We start from the raw sequence: 24,279 nt of genomic DNA, 5'->3' as shown, positions 1-24,279 counted from the left end.
TGAGGACTCTCTAGAATTGTTTCCCTTCCCCCAGGGCTGCTAAAAATCTAGCTCACTCTGGTGGAAGGGGAGCAGATGGATAGTGAGACAGTAAGAGTAAAATGGCTCTGGGACAAAGACACATGCTGCCTTATCAAAAAAAGACACATCCCATGAAACTCACATGCCAGAGGAGGATCATGACTATAGAGCCAAAGGCTGCCCTTACTATCCACTGACAGGGTGACTTTGACTCTTGGAGTAAAGTCTGTGGATTGCTTTCAACTAAGCCTGCCCTTTAATGCAGCATTTTGGGGAGCCCCTAAAAATATTTATAAGAAAGGAAAGATTTAAATGAGAAGGGAGGATAATCCAAAGGCTTTCTGAAAAATAAACGTTTGTATTTAAACCCTTGCCCAACACGCATTGTTACCAACCATATAGAAATGTGTCTGGGAAGTCATATAAGCAGCCCAAACACTTTGCCACAATTTATACAGGGCTGGTCCTGTGCGATACTTATTTCCACAACACCCCTCCCTAGCAGGAGTACATGGATTTTAACCAAACACATGACCCAAACCCAATGGGATAATCCAAAATGGTAGATCAATGGGGCAGATATTTGGAGTGTCTCAATGTTGAAATGATGATGCTACAACTCTTTGGTTGCAAGAAACAGGGAATAAGTTGTTCTAATTTAAGCAGAAAGAGAGAAATTATCAGAATCTAGAGTATCTCATGGAAGTCAAGAGCCAAAATGCAGCTAGGCTGCTAAAAGGGCTGTACCTCTGGGACCAGGCAACGAGGAGAGTCTCTCTCTGTCTTTTGTCTCTGCTTTTCTCTGAGCATCTGTTTTAGCCATCTCTTTCTCTGTAGATAATAGATCACAGAGTCTCTGCTCCTCCAATCCTAATGGCTAAATACAACCTATCCCAAAGTTTCCTGAGTTCACATTTTTCTGTTCCAGGTACACAGAAAGAAAAAATGCTTGTCTTTAAGTCCCAGTTCTGAATAGCAGGGCAAGAGAATCTGATTTGTCCAACTGAAGTCAGGGGGCCAGCCATGGTTCAATGAACTGTGGCCAAGGACATTGAGAGGGTTGTTGTCACATGGTGCAAACATGTCTGGGGTTGGGTGACCCATCCAGAAAAAACGGGAGAGGGTCTTTGTGAACTGAACATCCCTCTAGAATACACCCCAAAACACCTCATCTTGTAGGCTGCTCTCCTCAATGAGCAGCAACAGCAGCAGCCCCAGCATCCTGTTTCCTTAACCATCCTTTGGGGTTAGAAATCAGGCTTGTGACTATCCTCCTGCTGGTCCCATAGCAGATGCTGGGTTCTCATGCTCTTTCTTGTCCTCAAGGTCAAAATCACCTTTTATCGTTTTTTTTTTTTTCTTTTAGCTCCAGCCTTTTCCAAGAGGTTGATCTTTCCTTTCCCTGCCCTTTTCAGCCTCATATATGTAGCCTCATATATGCCCTCTCAATGATTTCTAATCTTCCAAAGCTGGTCATACTAGGAATCAACTGAACACAATTTAATCCACCCAATAGCAATTCTGATCATCACAATAGTAATGATTAGTGCTGGTCAGTTGCCTTGCAATTAAAGACCTGAAAATAACATCCCACCCAAGCCTGCCACACACACACACAGACACCATTTCTGTCTGATCCATTTTGCTTATTTCCTTTGAAATAAAATATATGGCATGCTTCTTGTACCGGTTTTGACTATTCAAAAACATCTATCTGCCACACTCAGAAAATTTTCCACGGAAGAAAAAGGCTGTAAATTTATTCTTGCCTGTGACATTCAGCAGAGATGAGGACACCCTGAAAGGAACAATTTACACTGATCTTTCTATACTGATGCATTGTGAATTAGTTATAAAACTTTTTGGCATCATCATAGACAGCTCGACGAAGACATCTTAACATGCATAAAGAACTCAAAGGAAAAAAGGAACAAGCTTCTCAGCTGTGTCAAAAAGAAAGTAATGAAAACAAGTAAAATATTTATGGGATACCTTAACTTTCTTTAACCAGAAAATAACTTAAAACTTTATCAGAATGATTCAAGTAGAATCCTAAGGAACATTGCACTCAGAAAGGTAAAGACAGAATTGTCAACTTAAAAGAATGAGAAGGATTTGCATTTCCACAGATAGATGATTGGAAAGACAGATAGTCAACCAATATAGTTCTAAAATGTAATTATTTTTTAGCATGCCAGAGCTAAATCTTTCTCCACTCCTACACACACACACACACACACACACACCAAAATTCCATCAAACTCCTTGCTATTCAAAAATCATAGTACCAAATCTCAACTCTGAGAACAAAACTGAGAGACACCCATGATGACATATTTTAAAGCAATAGTCCTCTCTTAAAACTTTAGGCAAGCATTACCTTTGGATGGGAGCAAAACAAGTAAAATTACAACCAAAAAAACTGTTTAAGAAAAATAGTGTCACAGAAACTTTAAAGAATTTAATGGAACGAAGAAGAAGAAGTTTCTACTGGATAATATTTGTATTGTCTTTTTGAAATTATTTTCACACTGAAATAGTATGATAGGTCCTAAATTTTACAATGCCATAAAATAAGGCATAACCTAGACATTGAAAAGAGTCTGAAGGTGTGACAGCAGAAGATTTGGCCCAAGAAAGCTTCGTCCTGAGACCTAACCTTGTTTGTAGGCAATGTACATCCCATTCATTCATTTCAGCTGTGAATAATATTACCCACTCCAGGATCTGGAACAGATCTCAAAGTATAAGAGATGTTATGAACATCACTCTCTGAGTGAAAGCATCTAGTGGTTAAATTCTCCCCAACAGAAAATGAAAGAAGGCTTCTTTCAGTAGTTACTCCCTTACAAGTCTACACAAGACCACTTATTGGTTGATTTCTTTCAAATTGAAACAACTTCAAATACTGAATTTTAATTATCAGAAAAGTCATTTATTTTACAACCTTCTTCAGATTGATTCTTCACCTTGCTGGTTCTCCTCTTGCTGTAAATCAAACTAGGAAATTCCCCCTATGGACTTTTACAATGAACAAATAGAATTTATCTAGTCCGCCTAAAAGAAGAATCCTATGGAGAAAGGGTTATTCTTACCCTCGCCATCCTTAGTAGGAGGGAATGGTTGTTATGGCTCTTGGGGCCTAGAGGGAGAAGAGAAAGAGGAAAGAACAGGCAAACTGCTTAAAAAGAGGCATCATGGCTAGAGGAAGGCAAAGAACCCCAGGAGTTAGCAGATATGGGATCTACACTCCTCTCTATATTAAGTAAGAAACACATTTTCCTTTGTACAAAATGGTAAGGTGAGAGTTAGATCTCCATATGCCTCTCTTGCTAATTCTAAAATACGTATTTCAGAATAAATCTAGAGAATAAATTTCTGTTTCTAAACCCAAGTGGGAAAATGTTATGTTAGAACTGCTCTGAATAAAACAATTATGTTTTGTGTAAATAGTCAAACTCAAAATTCTTTCAGGTCAAACATTTAATCGATAGTCCTATTGAATTACATGCTCCATGGGTTAAGAAGCTGAGGTTGTTCTCAGTAGAAACTCAGTATTTTGAGGTGTTCTCTTTTTGTGTATACTTCATAGAAACTAAAAGTGTGTCGGTCTAATTCACTTCTGAGACCCATTTCTTAATCTGATGATAATTTTACAAGTCTTGCTACAAATGTCTCAATCAAAGCAAACAATATTCTATTGTGCATCGGTACATCTGAGAAAAGAGAGAATTTTTTTTACAAAAATCACAACTTTTCTCTAGATCACATTTGCAGAATAAAAATCGATTTTAAAAAGATGTAACTAGACAGGATGCATTTCCAGTAACTACCTCCATCGTTTCATTTATAAATTCAAAGTTATTTTTACTAGAACTTCAAGTTTAGTCAGGGAAGTAGGTACTAAGCTGCCTTAATCAAGTTCTGCAGCCAGAACTTACAGAGGGTAGGGAAAGCACTAGCTACTCTCAAGTGTTCTCGTGATATAAACAGACAGAAAAACAAAAAATCTAAAGGAAATATTGTGAACACCAACAAGGCTTTCGGCACAATCACACTATTGCTTCCATATGCTGTCCCAAGGCACATCCCTCCAAGGTGACCCAGTGCCTCTCCACAAGAGAGCCCAGTTCACATGCAACGCGATGCTTTCTGGCCTCAGTTAATAGTCATCATCATCATCATGACAAACCTAACAATGGTATAATAGTCATAATAAGAGTCATAATGTAGCCACCATACTGGATCATTTGGGAGAGGCTTTTAATTATCTGGCTGTTCTTAACCAAACTTGCTGAAAACACATGCTGTTCTAACCGAGAGCATTTTTTACCTGGCTTGACCAAAGATAATTTGTGCAAAAATGTCAGGGAAACATCTCGAAAGAGAGATTAAATTTGCCACCACTTTTTTTTTTTTTTAAAGATTTTATTTTTTCCTTTTTCTCCCCAAAGCCCCCCAGTACATAGTTGTATATTCTTCGTTGTGGGTCCTTCTAGTTGTGGCATGTGAGACGCTGTCTCAGCGTGGTCTGATGAGCAGTGCCATGTCCGCGCCCAGGATTCGAACCAACGAAACACTGGGCCGCCTGCAGCGGAGCACGCGAACTTAACCACTCAGCCATGGGGCCAGCCCCAATTTGCCACCACTTTTGAAAGTAAACTAATATTTTCCACGCAACTGTAGTTATAGCTTATGAGCAAGAAACCCAGTGTGATTTGTACTTCTTCACATTTTCAGGATTCCCGTTGGTGCCAACCACTATCCATGCTATTACTAGAGCGCTGTACTTCAATGACAAGTAAGTATTATGGTGGGTTTTAGTTAACACATTTGTAAATAAAATGCACTTGGATTGATGTGTTCCCCCCTTTCTTTCAGCTGCTGGCTGAGTGTGGAAACCCATTTGCTGTACATCATCCACGGCCCTGTCATGGCTGCATTAGTGGTGAGAATTGCTTTTTACATCCATTATTAACAATGTTATCTCTTTATGGGGATTTCTGTGAAGATGGTTCTATGTAACATATGTATTGTAACTTCAAAATGAAGCTAATTTAATGATAATCTATAATAAGAACAATTTGATTTGAGAGTCTTCAAATAAAAAAAGTGATTATTTGGGGCTGGCCTCGTGGCTGAGTGGTTAAGTTCATGCGCTCCGCTGCAGTGGCCCAGGGTTTTGCTGGTTTGGATCCTAGGCATGGACATGGCACCACTCGTCAGGCCACGGTGAGGCGGCGTCCCACATGCCACAACTAGAAGGACCTGCAAGTAAGAGATACAACTATGTACCAGGGGCGATTTGGGGAGAAAAAGCAGGAAAAAAAAAAAAAAAGATTGGCAACAGTTGTTAGCTCAGGTGCCAATCTTTAAAAAAAAAAGTGATTATTTAATATAATGGAGGGGGGCATAAGCTCATTTCTATGCATACCATAACAACAATATAGGTGGTTTTTTTTTTTTTTTTAACAATTCTATAACTAAATTCTCCTAGTTAAAGGTAAAGACCAAGGGGCTGAGGCATGGCAAAAAGGTGTTGCTGATAAAGTCAGAGACATAAGGTCCCTCTGACCTTTTTCCCTCAGCTTTGCCAAACAAAACAACTTCCATTTCATCTTTGGTACGTGAGCCATCACCATATTCACACCTGATCATGCACTTAAGGTATTTCAGGCACTTCTCATACATTGCCATGCACTTCCTAATAGCAACCCTTCAAAGTAGAATCATCAGGACATTTTACTCACTAGGAGAACTGGACCCAAAGACTTAAGTAAACCCACCCCAAATCACATGACTAGTAAGAAGTTGGAGTAGGGCAGAATATGACTGTCTGAATCTATATCCAAGCTCTTTTATTTCTGCCCATGGTTTCTATATGTTGGCCAGCATCAGAACATCAAATTTAATATTTAGATATTATTTTTCCCGTTAACTTCAGTGATGGTGTTTTCTTTGGATAAGAGTAAGACAGATAAAAATAGTCTGAGTCATGGACCGTTCTGCTTCTGCACTGAAGAAGCATCCATTAGTAACCGATCAAATTGGGTTATCATCCAGACTGTGTTCTAACTTTCCTAGGTTTTCCAATGCAAATTCAATTTCCTTTGCCCTTTTTCAGAATAGTGACACACTTACTACCCCACCTCTCCTTGCAAGGACCCACTGATGTGGGTCTTGAATATTTGCAACACCCCATAAAAGTTCAACTTTACTAAGGTCTCTTTCTTGAATTTTTTTGGCAATAACATTTATTTCTATTCTAGGTAGAAAAATCAGTCTGATCATTTTTAAATAAATTATCAATTAAATTTTAAAAATGATTTTGGTTTCAGAACTAATCTTCACAACCAAAAATAGTTTGTGACCCACCAGAATGGCTAATATTAAAAAGAGTGACCATACCACGTGTGGTCAAGGGTGAAGAGCAACTGGACTTCTCTTCTAGTGCTGGAGGGAACACAGAATGAAGCCGCCTTTTAACAGATTGGCAATTTCTTATAAAGTCAAACACACACTTACCACATGAACAGGCAATTCTACTCCTGGGTACTTATTCAAGAGAAATGAAAACATGTGTCCACACAAAGACTTTTATACAAATATTCACAGCATGTTTATTCATAATAGTCAAATTGTGGAAACCATTCCAATTCCCATCAACAGGAGAATGAATAAACAAATTATGTGTATTACTTATATAATGGAGCAATGAGCCCAGCAATAAATATGAATGAAATGCTAATATACACCACATGGATGAATCTCACAGATAATATATCAAACCAAAGAAGCCAGACACAAAAGAGTACATAGTATATAATACTCCGTTTCTATGGTAATAGAAATCAGTGGCTGCTGGGGGTCGGGGGAAGGGCCTGTTGACTACAAAGCAGGAGGAAACTTTCTGGGGTGATTGAAGTGTTCTTGTTTGGAGTGACTGTTACACAGCTGCATACATTTGTCTAAACTTCTCAACGTAAACTTAAAATCTCCATTGTATTGAATATACATTATAGTTGAATATGCCATGAAGTTATTTTCTTTATAAAAAATGTTATAAAAAAAGAAGGCTGGGTTAGCTGTCTCCACTGAATAAACTTTACAGGTAAATTTTTCAGTCCTCATTTCACTTTGAGGTAAGTAGTCCTGGCTAAGGGGGAAATCTTCATAATGAAATGACAAGAAAGAAAGATCTAAAAATGTCATTTATGACTCCCTTTTATAAAAATTATAAAAATCAAAATAAAGAGTTGAACCTCACTAGCATTGAACCTAATAAATTTACATGTACAGGAAAATATTTCCTCATTTAGGGAAAAAAAAAGGAAATGTTAATTCATGTCTGAAATGAATCTTTGGTTATCTGACGCGCGGTATGCCAGCAATGCTGAGTAAATTATACTCCACCTCAGGTGGTCTCTCATGCCCTGTGGAGATGTCATCTGCTCCCCACACTGGGTGAACAAGAACTGAAGAAAGTGAGTGCCCTTAAGTGGTAGTAACCTGGATGATTTGCTCATAACTTCATATCTTTCCAGGTCAATTTCTTCTTTCTGCTCAACATCGTCCGGGTTCTTGTGAGCAAAATGAGGGAAACCCAAGAGGCAGAATCGCACATGTACCTGAAGGCTGTGAGGGCCACTCTGATCCTGGTGCCCCTGCTGGGAATCCAGTTTGTCGTCTTTCCCTGGAGACCTTCCAACAAGATGCTTGGGAAAATCTATGATTACCTGATGCACTCTCTGATTCACTTCCAGGTAAGGAAGACAATGGTGTATTTAGTCAACTACTTGCTCAGCAATAAAAATGAATGAAATGCTAATACACACAACATGGATGTGTTGTGTCTAGCTAGCTGCCACAGGATGATCAATTTTCTGGGGTTCATCTGTGACTAGAAGGGCCCTTTAGACTATATGTAACTTGGAAGGGCTACAGTTCCTCTATTTCTCATCGCCTGCTATCCTGTGTATTGAATCTTAAAATTACGGAAGGAAGCAGAGGGAGTATGAGCTTTAAGAACATATCTTTATGAGGACAAATATTTGTCCAGGGAGTGACCCACTGCACAGTGCTGAGGACAGAGCTTCTACTCCCACAGTCCTTTCGACCTTTCCTTCCCTTTCCTAGTAGTTTGAGGGCCACATTTGTTTTCGCTTTATTGAGGGGAGTTTTCAAGGTCAACATAACCAATGCCAATCAGTCGCCCAACCTGGATTACTATCAACATAGTTGCTAACGCCATGAAAACACAACAGCAGAGAGGCAGATGTTTCTATTAGTGTGAAATGCCTCCACTGGACCCTGAGCTGGAAGCTATCTCCCTCTTAAACTGGAACCCAGTTTCCAATTACTCCATTTCACTACCTTGGCCCTGATTAGAAAGGTGAGGACCAGAGACTCTCAGTTTAGCCATTCCTACAATGTTAGGCAGACGCCAGAGAAGGGATATGGCTGACATTCTCACGTTGTCTAATCAAAAATAAAGATAATTATAGCTACCATTTATTAAGCACCTAAAGTGTGAGGTAAGTATTATTACACCAATCTTACAGATAAGGAAATGGAATTTTCTGGTTAGTGGTAAAGTCAGGAGATTTAACTCTAAGTCCCATGATCTAAAATCTCATAACTTGCAGCCTCCAAGTCAACAGGCTCAGCCAAAACTGTGAAGGAAACTGAGGTTTGTGAGGCACTTTGTTGCTTCTGCTTTCCCATGACTCCCAGGGCCTTCAGCTGGTCCCACCCAGGCATATTCTCCCTGGTAACTCATACAGAAATTTTCAGACTCTCTTTTCATAAATAAATATTGAATCAGTTTTTCCATGAGGCATAATGAATTTGCACAAAGCCATCCATGCCTCCTGCTTTATCACCCGCCATTTGTCAGAGGGATGTCAGGAATCCATCCAGAACAGACCAGTGACTATAAAGGGAAGTATCCAGGCCTCTCCTTATGTGGGAGAGAATGGAGTGGGCTCTCAGGGGCTGTACTGGGTGGTCCCGTGTCTGCCATACAAGAGTGGAGAATGGCTGCCCTGTTTCCATTCACTCTGCCCCCGATCCAAAGCCCCATTGAAGACACAGTGCCAGGTATTTTGAAAGCCAGGTGGAGCATGGAGGGTCCTAAGTCAGCAGTGAGTCTGCTACAGGCTGTTAGGCCAGAGTTTTGCTGTCTCAATTTTAAATTTCAAAGTAATTTTATTTTCTACTGCTGAGGCTTAATGTGAAGAAGGATGTCAAGATTAGTAGGGCTAAAACCAAAGTTTAGGGGTTGTTTTAATAATCTGAGCTATTGCTTTGGCCATTTCCATAGATCATTAAAGCTTAGACACAAGGAATCTTCTGAGTAGTGACCAGGACCTCAGAGGTTGCTTATTCGAGAGATGTCCTTATTTGGGAGATGAACTTGGCTGTAGGTACAGTACTACACCAATTCACCATGAAGACGCAGGGCACAGTCGGGCCCACAGCCATGCACTGTGACACTTGTGCTTGCAAAAGTTTTCTCTACTAGACTACAAGATCTCAGTTTTCAAATTTTTTAAGTACAAAATTTTTTTCAAATCCTCTATAATCAGCATATATAAATGTCCATGTTAAAAGCAGTAATATATTAACCAGATTGACTAGAGCTGTCCTTGTAGCCAAATGATAAAATCCTAAAAAGAATACATTTCTAATGGAATATTTTGTAGTGAGGGACTGAATTTGCATGATGATAATTGTTTCTCCTTGAGCTTAGTCTTGCCGTTGCAGTAGTGAAATGTTCCTTTCCAGGTTGTCTATTTATATTGATTGCCAAACAATATAATGCACACAAAAATAACGTCAACTCTATTTTTCCTCCTCTTTTTAGGGATTCTTCGTTGCGATGATTTACTGCTTCTGCAACAACGAGGTAAGCATGCATTTCATGTAACACTATCATTTGTTTATATAAAACCAGCACTTTACAGTTCCCAAAGGGCCCCCACACATTTTTCACTTGCTCTCACTTCTACAGTTGGCCTCACAGGACTTCATGACTAGCAGGATTGTGCTTTTTCCACTACTCCAAGCTGAATGTTATCTGTGTTTGTGTGGTACAATTGCAGATATTATCCAGACAGGCAGCTAAGTTCTGATTTCCTTGGAGTGCACCCTAAACTGGTCAGCACCCTGAGCAGCAATAGTGACAGCTGTTCTGGATTCCCATAGGAAGAGAAGTCATGCCTCTGTTCCCTTTGGAAGACCCAACTCCTCACCAAGGCAGAGCCAATGTCCAGTCAACTTGTACTGGTTCACTACCTTCTTTTCCAGTTGTGTGGCACCATGTCATACTACTTATAAAACATTTTGAAAATCATCCTAAAGTTAAGACTCAAAAAGAATTCTCAAATAAGACACTTATTATCTCAATATTTAGATCAGGAAAATCTAGAGATGCATGAGGCGAGTGTTTTCAGGGTTTTTTTTTGCCAGAGTATGCTTTCTTCCAATGGACTCTTGCCTAGGAGCCCAGCTTGTAAAACATAAAAATGGAGCCGCTAAAATTTGGCCCAAAGAACTGCCAGGGCTTCAGGGAACATGATTCAAAAGCTTCCTCATTTTTCAGGTGAGAAATCTAAACTCCAAAAAGATCACGTGACTTACCCAATGCCACGATCTTAGTTGTACAACCAGAACTAGAACTCAAATTCCTGATCCTTAATTAGGTAAATTTCCACTGCCCTGCATTATGTCTATGATTCCTCCCTGAGACTTTATTGGTTCACTTTCTCCAGTTATTCACTGCATAACTTTTAATGTTAAAGTATTTCTGATAATTTTAAATTAATTGCAATTAAGAATAATTCTATACCAAAGCAAATCACATTTTGTTAAGAGATCAACATATTATTTGCCTGTTAGTAATTAGAAACATTTTCTAACCATTATCAATTGATTTTTAATTGATTCTCTATTCTTTATTTCTTCAGTTAAACAATATCTAGTGAACACCTATAATATTTTTGCTGCTTGTGACCTATTACTCATCTCCAATCCTAACATCACAAGAATTTTGTTGCTCCTATTCTCCCTTTCAACTGGCATATTTTATTCCTTCCTTCATCCATTCACCCATCAACTCATTTCTTCACTCAACAAAAACATTATGCCTTCACTATTGCTAGGAGTAGACTAGAGGCTTGGGATAGAAATGAAAAAACATCCTTCTGTTGCCAGCTGTTAAGTCTCTTCCTTTTTTTTTTTAAGAATAGCAAAACTAATAAGTAAATAGGGCTTAGGTCACCCCACCTTTATATCAATTTCTGTGAATGCATATCTCTGCCTTTTGAGTTGTTCTGGGTGGCATACAAAATAAATTCTTTCATCTAAAATAATATCAAAATATGCCTAATATAAAAATCAGGTTCAGAAAGGGCATGCTTTGAAAACATGAGAGGACTGCATGCTTTTGTAAAAATACCTCAATATAGTCATGCTTTGCATAACCATGGGGACACGTTCTGAGAAATGCATTGCTAGGCAATTTTGTCATTGTGCGAACATCATAGAGTGTACTTACACAATCCTAGATGGTATAGCCTACTACATACCTAGGCTATATGGTACTAATCTATGGAACCACCTTCATATATACCATCCATTGTTGACTGAAATGTCATTATGTGGCACATGACTGTATTTATTATCTTAACTATGATGCTGTCTTTGAAGTATCAGACATAGAAAGCAAACCCAGAGGTACTCCTAACAATTAAATGTTTCTAGTTCATTTGAGTATCTCTGTATTTGAGTGTCTCTGATTTTTGAAGTAAAGAAACCATCTCCATTTTAATTAAGGTCCTGTTACTGGGGAAGGTACAAGTGTGACACTTCTAATAATATACAAATTGTGTAGTATGCCAAATATCATATTACAACCCCATGGATTTTAGGCATCTGGGTCTCAGCTGGGCTTTCTGTGAATGTATTGTCTTACAACATTAAACCTAGGTAGGGCACTCATACATGCAGGGCATTATTTCCAACTGCATCTGAGATACGGTTGTGGTCAAGCTTCACCTGGCTGAATATTAAGTTTTAGTAGAGATTTAGCAGGCTAATATGTCAGTTGTACAGTGAAGATGGAAGTTTTAATTTTTATTTATTATTTGTATGTTATCAGTGATTCCTCCTATGGAAATGGATCAGATAGCCAATTGGTAGATCAGAAACAGGGAAGGAATTTTGAGAATTACAGTAATAGGAATCAGGAGATGACCAGGAAAGCATGCTAATGTATCACCCATTTCCTACAGCTCTTCCGAGAGCATGGACATTGACTATCCAAACATTTCAGTAAATTATTAAGCATCTAAGAGACCTCAAAAAAGATGATTACAGCTATAAAGATGTCCCATTCTCCCAAGCAGTGGCTTAAAACTTAAGAGTGAGTACTAACAACACACAGTGGATTTTCTCTCTTTCCTGTCTTGCTAGTGCCCATACATTGTGGATAAAATAGTTTGTAGATCAAAGTAACTTGATCAGAAGGATCTCAATTTAACAGTCACAAATTGGAGTGGATGAAAACTAAAACTTTGTTTATTTGCTATAACTTATCTTGCTTTGAAGAGCCCATTCCACCAGCCTCTAATAGTTTACAACAGTCTCTTTCTAGAAAATACTTAATTCAAAACCCTTTGTCCAAAGGTGCAGGTGGTTACCACGTATTATGCTGACACCCCCTGTTGAAGTTCATGTGGCTCCCCTCACTTTGACGACCCTGGAGATCCCTTCACTCTCTGGCCTCCTTGACCTGGACCCAGCCCTTTTCTGATACACTAGTTCTCTCTTCCAAGCCACCTGAGGAGCCCGGGAACGTGGGCTCCTTTCTTCACTCTGTGAAGGGTCTGTGAATTTGCCTTCAGCACGTGCCTTAGCCTCGGCTCAGGCACCATGTTGGCCATAGTACCAGGCCAAATGTGGGACTCTTTACAGGGCTCTCAGTTTTCAGGACTGTGCTCTCAGAATCAAAGAGAAAGACCTGCTTTACTGGGGTGTTTCTATTATTCCTTGCTTTCTTTCTTCTCCTCATTTTCCCAGGTATTCCCACCATGAAGGGGAAATGCAAAGTCATTGTGTCTCTATACATCTCTCTCTTCCTCTCAGGACTGGAAGGGCTCTGCACTTGCCCCTTGCCCTTTCTGTCTGTGAGGGACTCTCCCTATATCATATCCTGCATGTTCTCTATACTATGGCTTTTAGTAAAATCTATTTTCAGACCAGTAAAGTTTTCTCAACATATGCAAAGATAGGCTTTTCTGTTTAGAAATTCTTCCTCTTACTCAATAAAACCTGGTTTTCAAAACCATTGTCTTTCTAGAGAGTCAAGAAAATCAGCTTTGGGACTCAAAGCTAAGCAATGATTTCTTTGTTCTACACCAGTATTCTCAAACTTCAGTGTGCATCAGAATCACCTGGAAAGCTTGTTAAAACACAGATATTGCTGGGTGCCTACCAGCAGAGTTTCCTATTCAGTAGGACTGAGAATTTGCATTTCTAACAAGTTCCCAGGTAATGCTAATGCTAATGCTTCTGAGCTGGAGACCGCACTTTGAGAAGCATTGCTCTAGACAGAATCTACTTTGTTCTTCAAGCAATGAATGACTCTGCCTTAATGAATGAGGGAGATGCAGGGCAATGTTATTTAAGAAATACAGTGTTAAATATTTTCAAAAATATTAACCTGATCATAGATTACACTTATGTATTGTTGTCTTTTAGAACAAGAAATCTTCCCCAAACATAGGAAAGTAGGCAGTGAAATGGAATTAGAAAGCCTTGATCTTGTAATCTTCAAGTACTCAATTATCTCTCACCATAGAGCATAGAAATTTTATAAGGTAAAAATTCTGTAAGATAAAGACCAGTAGAGAGCTTGCTGAAATGTCCTTTAAAAAGGTGAAAAAATATCAGTTGCAACTCTGTGAACAATATTCAGAAGTATCCTTCAGCATCTAATTACTAGGGCTTAATAGGGATCCAGCCTTGAAAAGTCATATGAAAACATTTAAAGCATGCAATTACTTTTTAACTTCCAAGTGAATTTAAAGTGTTTTTAAAACCCACGATTTTTTATCTTAAATTCAGTTTGCAACAGGTCTGGTGAGTTGTGATGGCAGCAAGTGAAGTATGGAGGAGCAGGCCTTGAAATCCTTTCATTCATTGAATCAAAACTTCTGGGATAAATCTGACCTTTAATTCAGCAATACATAGCAGCAGGGGCTTATAATGAACTGAACTGGAAAACAAAGGCCAAAGACAAATACATGCAAATCCAGCCAAGAAGACTCCAACCTGGTTTTCTTTTTCATAAACGTAGAAACTGAGACCCAAATATCCCAACCTTGTACAACTGTTAATACTAGAGCCAGGCGTAATAATTACGTCTTCAAACTGTCGGACCAGAGCGGCTCTATATTTTAAAGTTATTGTAATAAGTGATGAATTTACACAATTCAAATTACACTTATCCCATTGGCAACTCCTAATATTTCTGATGCCTTTGGGGAGCGACAAACGTCTCCCTGTTTCTTTCAGATTCAATGCCCTTATTCTTGTGATCAAAGCAGCATTAGGCTCAACCTGTGGTATTGTGGGAGATAATTGCCCTTATTAAACTGTAATTATTGAAGTGTCCTCTACATGCTGTGAAGGGTCTATTCTTTTTTGTTTTTTAAAGATTGACCCTGAGGGGCCGCCCAGTGGCACAGCGGTTAAGTGTGCACGTTCCACTTCGGCGGTCCGGGGTTCGCCGGTTCGGAATCCGGGTGTGGACGTGGCACTGCTTGGCAGAAGCCATGCTGTGGTAGGCATCCCACGTATAAAGTAGAGGAGGATGGGCATGGATGTTAGCTCAGGGCCAATCTTCCTCAGCAAAAAGAGGAGGATTGGCAGCAGTTAGCTCAGGGCTAATCTTCCTCAAAAAAAAAAAAAAAAAAAAAAAAAGATTGGCCCTGAGCTAATATCTGTTGCCAATCTTTTTTTTTCTCTCCTTCTCCCCAAAGCCCCCCAATACATAGTTGTATATTCTAGTTGTAAGTCTCTGTAGTTCTGCTATGTGGGACGCTGCCTCAGCATGGCTTGATGAGAAATGCTATGTCGACGCTCAGGATCCGAACCTGCCTATTTTTCTATATCTGGTTTGCAAACTGAAGCAGATTGCCATCTCCACACAAGAGGATAGGTTATAATTCTGTAATACAATTATAGATGGCCATGAACATTTCTGTAATAATAATTTTAAATATTAAAATAGACTTCAAACCCTTGGGCCTCATGTGGGACTGGGTTCTTCATTAATATGCATGGATATGCCAATGGGGATAATTTTAAAAGGACAGGTGAGGTGAAACAAAAACTTGTTTTTTTTCTGCTGGGCACTTTTGCAAACTCACTCCAAACTTGTAACTGTCTGCCTCACATACCTCTAAATGTGAGTGTAAGTTTTAGCTATACAGACAATGTCGGTATTTGAGAGGTGCTGAATCCACAGAAACTATCAGCTCCCTTTGTCTGGGGACATTGCTTCTCCAAAAATATGCTGAACCAGTATATTTCCTAATTCCTTAACAGTATACTTCCTAATTCCTGGGCGTTTGATGGTTCCTAGGTTATAAAGCTGGCGTTTGGGGACCTACCTTTAATAGACAGTACAACCCAAATGAAGTCAAGCCACCTCTTGTCTAGTCACAACAGGATAATGCATTGTAAAGAAATCCAAATCCAAAGTCCCAAAGAGAATTGGAAAGCAATTTAAATATTTACTAGATTCTTGAAGAGAAAAGTAAAATTTACTCATGTTTTATCTAAAAGTATAACTCATTAGGGATGCTCTTTCCCAGATATATTCAGTTTGTGGTTTCATATCAATACTTTCTGATATAATCAGTCTAGTCGCTCTTGAATTCTGTAGCACTCCCTTCTGCACAGATTACAAAGCAAAAGTCCAGAAACTAGACTGGGAAGCAAAGGATCGTCCTGGGGAGTGGTGTGGAGGACGAAGGGAAAGCTGGAAGAGGAGAGTCTGAACTACTTACTCATTCATACTTTAATAAATGCACTTGTATTTGAAAACATATTCCTAGAGATGATCTTCCCATTGAGAGTATTTTCTTCCCTTTTCCCAAAAGATCCAACACCCCCGTTTTCCCAGCACAAACCACAGTGTGAGGAAACTCGCTCATTTACGTCAACTTCAGATACTTCACAGGACGTGGCAAGCCCAGGTTATACAGCATTTTTTATGGAGACCCAGTTTAGAATGTTTGAGAGACAATCAAATGTGATATCAGGAACTATGTGTGTAATTAAGACTCTTTTTATTTTCTTAGCACCACCACCCTCCAAAAAAAAATATGACAGAAGAGTTTCATTTTAGTCTAAAGACTTAAGGTCAGCATCCTACCTTAATAACAGTATAGTAATACTAATAATAATAGTAGCCACCCTGCATGGTACTTTGTAGCTTAAAAGCCATTCTGATATATACTATAGGTAGAAGAGTTGTATTGAAGGAAGGAGTCTCAGAGTGGTTAACTATCCTGCCCAAGATTACATTGCTCATGTGGGCAGAGTCAGTTTCTTGATCCAAAGTTCAATACTTTTTTTCAGCACATCAAATGAGACCCAGTGAAATGATCTGATAGATGGAAAAGGAATGGAAGGGTGGTGTGATGTTACCCGATGACAACCTTTCTCTGCTGCCCAGTTGGTTGCTGATACAATATGACAAGTGTTTGCTTCTGATAATTTCCAAAAGTAGCAACCCATGGGAGCTCAAGAGCAATTCCCACGAACATATACCACAGCATGAGATACAATCTACTAATGGTTGTAGATGATCTAACGTCCAATCGCTTACAATTCACCTCAGGGAGGAATTCAAGCGCTCAAAAAACACCGATGCTAAGTCTTATATCAAAACTCAGTTTTGAGTTGTGTGAAAAAAACTTCAGTATCTCTCTCAGGTTCACTCTAGACATTTTCAGCACCCCAACCCTAATACCACTGGATACCAACACACTAATTATAATATAGTCATGGATGATTATTTTCTTGACTGAAAAAGTTATGAACTCATTCTAAAATGGATGTTGACAAACAGTCAACAAATATTTGTTGAATAACTGCTATATGCCGAACAGCATGACAGGTTCTCGGAATACAAAGATGAATAAGATGTGAGTCCTGCTCTTAAGGATTTTACTGTACAGAAGGAGAGAGAAACATAATGAATCATTGCAATATAATGTAGTAAGAGCAATCGTGAAGACATGGACAAGTGCAACAAGAGCACAGAAAAGAGACTTCTAACTCTGTATTAAGGAGACAAGAAAAGTTTCCTGGGATGACAGTAGAGTTGAGTCCTGAAAAAGGAGTTTGGGCACCGGTGAAGAATAAGAGAAGGCCATTCCAGGCAGAGGGAACAGAGTGAGCAGAGGCCTGATGGGAAGTGATACAACTCAGAGGGAGAGAGAGGCAGTTTGGAAAATTAAGGTCACGGCAATAAGTGGCTAAGAACCACTTTGGCAGAGAGATGAGCCAACTCAGGCAAAAGCACTGGCATGATGGGAATTTTCCATTCCTCCCACTGACACAACTCTAGGCCTGGTGTCCAAGTGCTCTTGCTGGATATTAAATCCCCCCATATGTGCCTGGCTGAGTGACTGAAATGGAAGCATTTTGGGGAAATAACTAAAAGACAAAACCATCAGACCAAGACTTCAGGTCACTTTTGATGTGGATTGAATTCCTTCTCCTGAAGAGAGTAACCCTGATCAAGTTCAGCCCATTTGGAGTACGTCACCCCGTTGCTATTTTGAATGGCAATAGCTGAATGCAAGAAGCCAGTGTGTGAAGGAGCATATTGTTTTGATTAGAAGGAGTAAAACGACTTAATCTTTCAGACCTTGTCTTCTCTGTGTGTCCTGACCTCATGACAGAAATATTCAAAGGGTTAACAAACTAGTCAATGCTCAGTTATTCAGCACTAGATGTAGACAGACTGTCCTGCTTGATTTGCTTCTTCACTGTTCCATTCTTCCTCACCTCTACCTCTTCCATTCTGCCAATCCAGCCTTTTCTCTCAACATTGCAGCTTCCACTTGTGCATCTTCTAGTAATGTGCTCAGCAAACCACAGGAGGCGAAACACATGCATGAATCAATTTTCAATCAGTAAACACCCCTAATGAAGAACTGAGCCAGACAGGATCCTGAAAGTGCTAGATAATAATAAGGGAGATACTTGACTCTCTCAAATTCAGCCACGTTGATTGGAAAATCCTTGGTGGTCAGTGTAGAGAGAAAAGAGGAGAAAAAGAAGGGAATTACTGCTGCCATGCACCAGCACCACTCTGGGTGATTTAAACAACCTCAATAAATCTTATCAATATCTCTGTGAATTAGTGTTATGACCCCCTTTTTACAAAGGAGAAAACTCTAAGAAGTTAAAGAAAAAACCATGCAGCAAACAAACTGGTACTCAAACCCACAGGGCACAGTCTTTGGAGCATATGCTTGAGCACTTGATGCTGTCGTCCTACCTGTGCAATGACCACAAGAAATAAATCCTGTCTTCAGTTCAGTTCTAAACATAATGGTCAGCTCTCTACTGTGTGTGCTGTGGCCAAGTGGCAGGGTCAGGAGCCATGGGCTTCACCTGGGTCTGTGGTTCTGCCACATTCCAGTTGTCTGACCATGGACACATTACACAACCTCAGCCGTCATCTGTAAAGTGAAGAGAATAGGACTGTGGCGAGGATTAAATATATTAATACTAATCAAGTGCTTGGCATATGGCACATGGTGAACCCTCAATAAATAGTAGCTAAAGCTCTCAGGCCATCCTTTACTCCCCTGTATGGCTTTGGTCAATGCAAAGTTCAGCTGCATGGCAACCAGCTCACCCAAGCCACTTAAAGTTTTTGTCTTTGTCTCTTTTAAATAAAATTAGATATAAAGTGCTTTGCACTCAAGCACTCAAAAAAAAAAAAAAAAAACAACCAGAGTTTGTTGCCTCTGTAATTTGGAGAGACTAGTATTCCAAATATCAGATTACAAATTATACAAATTATTCTGTCATTTGTCATCTTGAACCCTACAGCTGCACCGCTGTATGAAAATGAATCTCTCCAACTACAGGTTTCATACCCTCTTGACTTGCTTTTCAATGAATCATTTGACTGTTTTGCGTTTTCCTGAGTAAAATATTTAAAATTATATGACAAATACTAATAATTACCTGGAAAGATTGTTACTCTACTACATACAGAAAAAATGTATTTGCCACAGAAACATTCAGCCTTATGTCATACATACAGCTTTACAACATTAATAGGTTGTACTATTGTTTATATCTTCTTTCAGATCCATGCAAATGTAGAGGAGATGAAATGGCTCTCCACAATCAACTTGTTACGTGATTTGTGTCACATCATATTATTTCCAGATTTCCCTTCATGTGCCCCATAAAGTTTAGGTGTTATATTTAAATTTGGCAGCCAAATAAACTAAGGATGTATTAATAAATCAATGCAAGTATTTTGTATATAAGCTTGTCTTAGGTACTGAGCAATAGAAACTCTCAGAAATATAGAGTAGATATTATAGCAATAATCTCTTATTTTTTACTTTTGAACAGCTATAAAGAAAAGCAAGAAGTTAGGAGACAACAGGAAAGATGAACTTTACTAAATTGAATTCAGTTCTGTAAAAAGCAGAGCTAGACAAGCAAATTTACCACCTGTGTTGTTCTCAGTTGTGGTTATTGTAGTTTTTATGTTTGGAGCACCCTGGCTAGCATCTTCTCCTCCTCTTGTGTTTGATATAGAATTTATCATATTTATAAAGCAAGTTTGTTAAGTTTGTTTGCATATTAGTCTTTCAATAGAAAGAGATTGAAATTTCATTTTTAAATGGTTGTCACTCCATTAATCAGAGTTTTATCTGGCACACCCCATTCAAGCCATATTGGATAAAGGAAAATTGACAGGATGAGGCCATTATCATAAAACCCACTGTGCTATGGTTTACATATATATTTCCATGACCAATAATGAGTAGATTTAGATAAAAGCTTCTACCTTATCAGAGGTGGTAGCAGGTAAAAAGTTTTCAAAATCTTTCTCCCTAATATGACACGTATGCCATATTGAGGGTGAAACCAGATCTAATTTCATTCATTCCACATAAGAGCTAAAGAAACCTTTGCTCAGAATAGCAAATAACCTTGCCAATGGTAGCTTAGGCAAGTAACTCAGTTCTGCAACTCACAAATGCTTCTCCCGAGATGGTATATTCCACAGCCAGAGCATATGCCACACAGCCCTTCAGACCAGAATTACAGTTCAACCTCTTTAACCTCTTATTAGCTCCAAGAACAGTGCTCATAAACTCGGCTTGAGTCATTTCTGACAATTACATGAAAATAAGTCACCCGCTTCTCTTCCAGGTCCAGACTACCGTGAAGCGTCACTGGGCCCAATTTAAGACCCAGTGGAACCAGCGCTGGGGGCGCCGCACCAACAACCGCTCCATTTCCAACGCTGCAGCCTCCGCTGAGGCCGGTGATATCCCTGTTTACATCTGCCATCAGGAGCCGAGGAACGAACTCGCCAACAACCTAGGTGGCGAGGGTGCTGAGGTCATCGCTTTGGAAATCATAGAGCAAGAGTCATCCGCTTGAATGTGAATAAATACAGCATCATGATCACTGAGCCTTCATCTCCTGGGAGAAAAACAGACCATGCATTTAAAGTGATTCCCATCCTCCCAGGAGTCGAACATATCATTTGTGAAGAATTATTAAGTGAATTTGTCCATAGTGAATTTGAAGAAAGTTATATTTGGTACTATTGCTGTGGGAGACAGTCTAGGAATGGAGTCTCCCACTGCAACACTTGTGAACTCCATCTTTCATCCAGGACTGAGATGCAGATGTCATAGTAATGCAAGCAAAGTATCCAAGAAAAACACAATTAAATTGACCTAGTTCAGAAACAGGGTGCTCCTTGTTAATCTTGAGCCATTTTTACCTTTGAAAAATTAAAATCACTGTCAATATTTTTCTTTTTAACTCTAGACTTTGAATTAGAATATTTCTGTATTTGGCTATAGATCTGATTTTTAATTTTTTTTATTTCAATCAATTCTGATGTTACTCAGATGTTTTACCATCAACACAATGTAAACCACACAAATTACAACATGACCTCTGCAAGACAAGTGGCTTTCTGATACAGAGATGACTGAGGATGTGGGGAAAGACCTGCCTTTGGCAGGAAGACTTAATACTTTGAATGAAAAAGAAATTGAGAGTCAATTTGCTCGAAACCTAAGATAGACCAACTTGCTCATTGGTTTGTTAGTATCAGATGCTCAGCTTGGCTTTGGCTAATCCCGTCCGTTGGGCAAGCCTAACTGCTGTAAGGAATTGGCCTTCGGTGCGTTGGTGGCTGACATTTATAAACTGGGAGGTTGCAAAGAATCCATCCTAAATTTTTCACAAAACTGCCAAAACTATAATTCCTAATGAAAGAGAATACTCTCTTTAAAGAGAGTTTTCCATTTTCCTAAACTCCAGGATTTATAAAGCAAATCACTCCAAGGTTTGTAAAGCAGATTACCTCTTGCCCTTGGGTGCTATCTAGCAGTAGAAGATAAATTGAAGACTGGTAATTAAAAGACTCCATATAAATCCATTAACTGCCTTCCACGCAGCTTCAAACCTTAACAAGATCTTAGTCTTTTCCAGGAAGATTCACGAGGGCTAATTAGAAGTCAGTTGGTAGTTGACCTCTTGTTTGCCGCTATTAGCAAAACAGGAAGGGGAGAAAAAGGACCTGCTACAAATTTAAACTTATACCAATTCATTTAAAATAGAAGTAGAGTTTCTCATTAAAACTCAATATTATATTCTCACATGTCTCTTTACTTCCTCAGTATAAAATCTTTGAAAATCCCTGAATAAACTAGTATCGTTACTGGCACCTGAAACTAATTTCTGAACTCGCAACAGTAATCAGAGTTACCGTTATTTAATCTGTGTGCTTAAGTGAGGCGATATATTGAAACCCTCCAAACCTTGTCTCACCTGTGTCATCTTATGCCACTGCCTTTCAGAAGTGATTTAGTTGTAGAAAGAAAAAAATTGATTTGTTCTGGTTATATATTTAGTGCACCCAAAGAAAACTATATTCCTTCGATGAAAATGCATTTTGGATACTAAAGTAGCTGAAGTCTCCTCTACTGAATGTAAGGGAGGAGTCAAAAGAAGGTATTTTCCAATCACAGTGTTTATGTAGTGGTGTTCCTATTTTTGTTTACAAACATGGAAAACAGAGTATTTCTGGCAGCTCTAGTACAAATGTGATAATCTATTGCTGAAATATTCTAGATGCTATTGTGCTAATCTAGTAGGGGCTGATGACAACAAAACAGCTTACCATAGAATTGTACTACAGTGCCAAAATTATGTGACATGCTTATGCCATGTATATGTATAAATTAATACAGAGTATGTTATAAGCAAAAACTTGTATATTTGCATATTTTTCTAAAGAAATATATTCTTCATCTTTTCATTCATTCATCTCATCTCCTACTCATTCCAAGTTCTTTTTATTCTCTTTTTCATTTCAGCCATGAACTGCTTGCATCCCATCTTGCTTGTATTACAGGATGAGGAAGGATAATCCAAAAGTATAGGTTAGAAAACCAAGTGCAGGGGCTGGTCCCGTGGCCAAGTGGTTAAGTTTGCGCGCTCCGCTGCAGGTGGCCCAGTGTTTCGTTGGTTCGAATCCTGGGCACGGACATGGCACTGCTCATCAAACCACGCTGAGGCAGCGTCCCACATGCCACAACTAGAAGGACCCACAATGAAGAATATACAACTATGTACTGGGGGGCTTTGGGGAGAAAAAGGAAAAATAAAATCTTTTCAAAAAAAGGAAAACCAAGTGCAAAAACATCAAGGTTATTATCTTTGTCAGTATAACCATCTTCAGTCTTCATAACTCCAAAGCACAGTTCTCACACCCTTGATGATGCCATAACCACACACAACTGTCAATCTATATTGCACAAGTTTGGGAAGCATGGCAAAGAAATCTAGGGCAAGAAACTATCACATCCTTTTATTGTTCTTTGCGGTTTTTTTCATTATTCTGTGACCAGACTTGAAGTGTCCAACATCATATCAGATCATTAGAATTGTTACAATTATTTATTTATTTATTTATTTATTTTGGTGAGGAAGATTGGCCCGAGTGAACATCTGTTGCCAATCTTCCATTTTTTGATTGAGGAAGATTGTAGCTGAGCTAACATCTATGCCAATTTTCCTCTATCTTGTATACGGGATGCCACCACAGATGGCTTGATGAGCAGTATGTAGGTCCGCACTTGGCGCACCTGGGATCCGAACCTGTGAACCCCAGGTTGCCGAAGCAGAGTGCACGAACTTAACCCCTATGCCACCAGGCCAGCCCCAACAATCATTGAGTTTTTAATACAGTTTGGGAGAGAGACTAAGGCTGGATAAAAGGAAAATAGTTAAACATCATTAGAATGCATAAAGGCCACTATGAGAAAGATTTTCAGATCTGGAAAGCATGAAATGGAAAGAACGAGGATTAAATAAGAAGAGTGATGGACTAATAAAGGAGAACAGGAGCAATCTGTAGGTTCTTACACTATGTGACAGCATCCAAAATTCTTGGCCGCATGAGATCTGGAGAACTTTTTCAGAAAGAATACATCAGGGCTGCGTCTTTCCCTTTGTGTTCCAATGGGCTATACAAATAGATATTATCACTCTCGGGATCTTGAAGAACAAAAGTAATTTTCCCTCACACCATAAAATGATTCTTCAGGAGGGTAACATCAACTCAGATCAAGTTGCCCACCTGCTTTGATCCCTGTTACAAAGTGATCCAAAATAGCCCTTTGGGTGCACATGAATATCATGGTCACTGAAGGAGGGAAAGATATTAAAAAAGGAATGACAGAAACACTATCATCATGGAGCTCCAACCCTTCTCATTCATTCCTTCATTCATTATCATTGATTCAACAGACATTTCACATACCTTTCATTCAGCTATACAACAAATATCAATTAATACTAGTTATTATGGCAAAGTTTCTTTGCAGTGGTGACTTCTTGTCTGTGTCAATGGTAAAAATCAAAACTTGCCAAGTGAACCATTATCCTAAAACC

General features: G+C 39.1%; 1 protein-coding gene across 1 annotated transcript in view; it reads left to right on the top strand.

Annotated features, from left to right (window-relative positions):
- The window catches only part of CALCR (calcitonin receptor), a 144,146-nt gene extending 121,491 nt beyond the window's left edge, over positions 1-22,655 (top strand). The window contains exons 10-14 of the mRNA XM_008526146.2: positions 4,762-4,822; positions 4,903-4,969; positions 7,566-7,784; positions 9,887-9,928; positions 20,512-22,655. Of these exons, the coding sequence (XP_008524368.1) occupies positions 4,762-4,822; positions 4,903-4,969; positions 7,566-7,784; positions 9,887-9,928; positions 20,512-20,745 (623 nt within the window). The 3' untranslated portion in view covers positions 20,746-22,655. The remainder of the gene's footprint in view (positions 1-4,761; positions 4,823-4,902; positions 4,970-7,565; positions 7,785-9,886; positions 9,929-20,511) is intronic.
- The last annotated feature ends 1,624 nt before the right edge of the window (positions 22,656-24,279 follow it).

This window comes from Equus przewalskii, chromosome 4 (assembly GCF_037783145.1).
Source record: "Equus przewalskii isolate Varuska chromosome 4, EquPr2, whole genome shotgun sequence".
In the NCBI taxonomy this organism is placed as follows: Eukaryota; Metazoa; Chordata; class Mammalia; order Perissodactyla; family Equidae; genus Equus; species Equus przewalskii.
The sequence above is the reverse complement of the archived record's forward strand: the minus strand, read 5'-3'. Positions and strand labels throughout refer to the sequence as shown.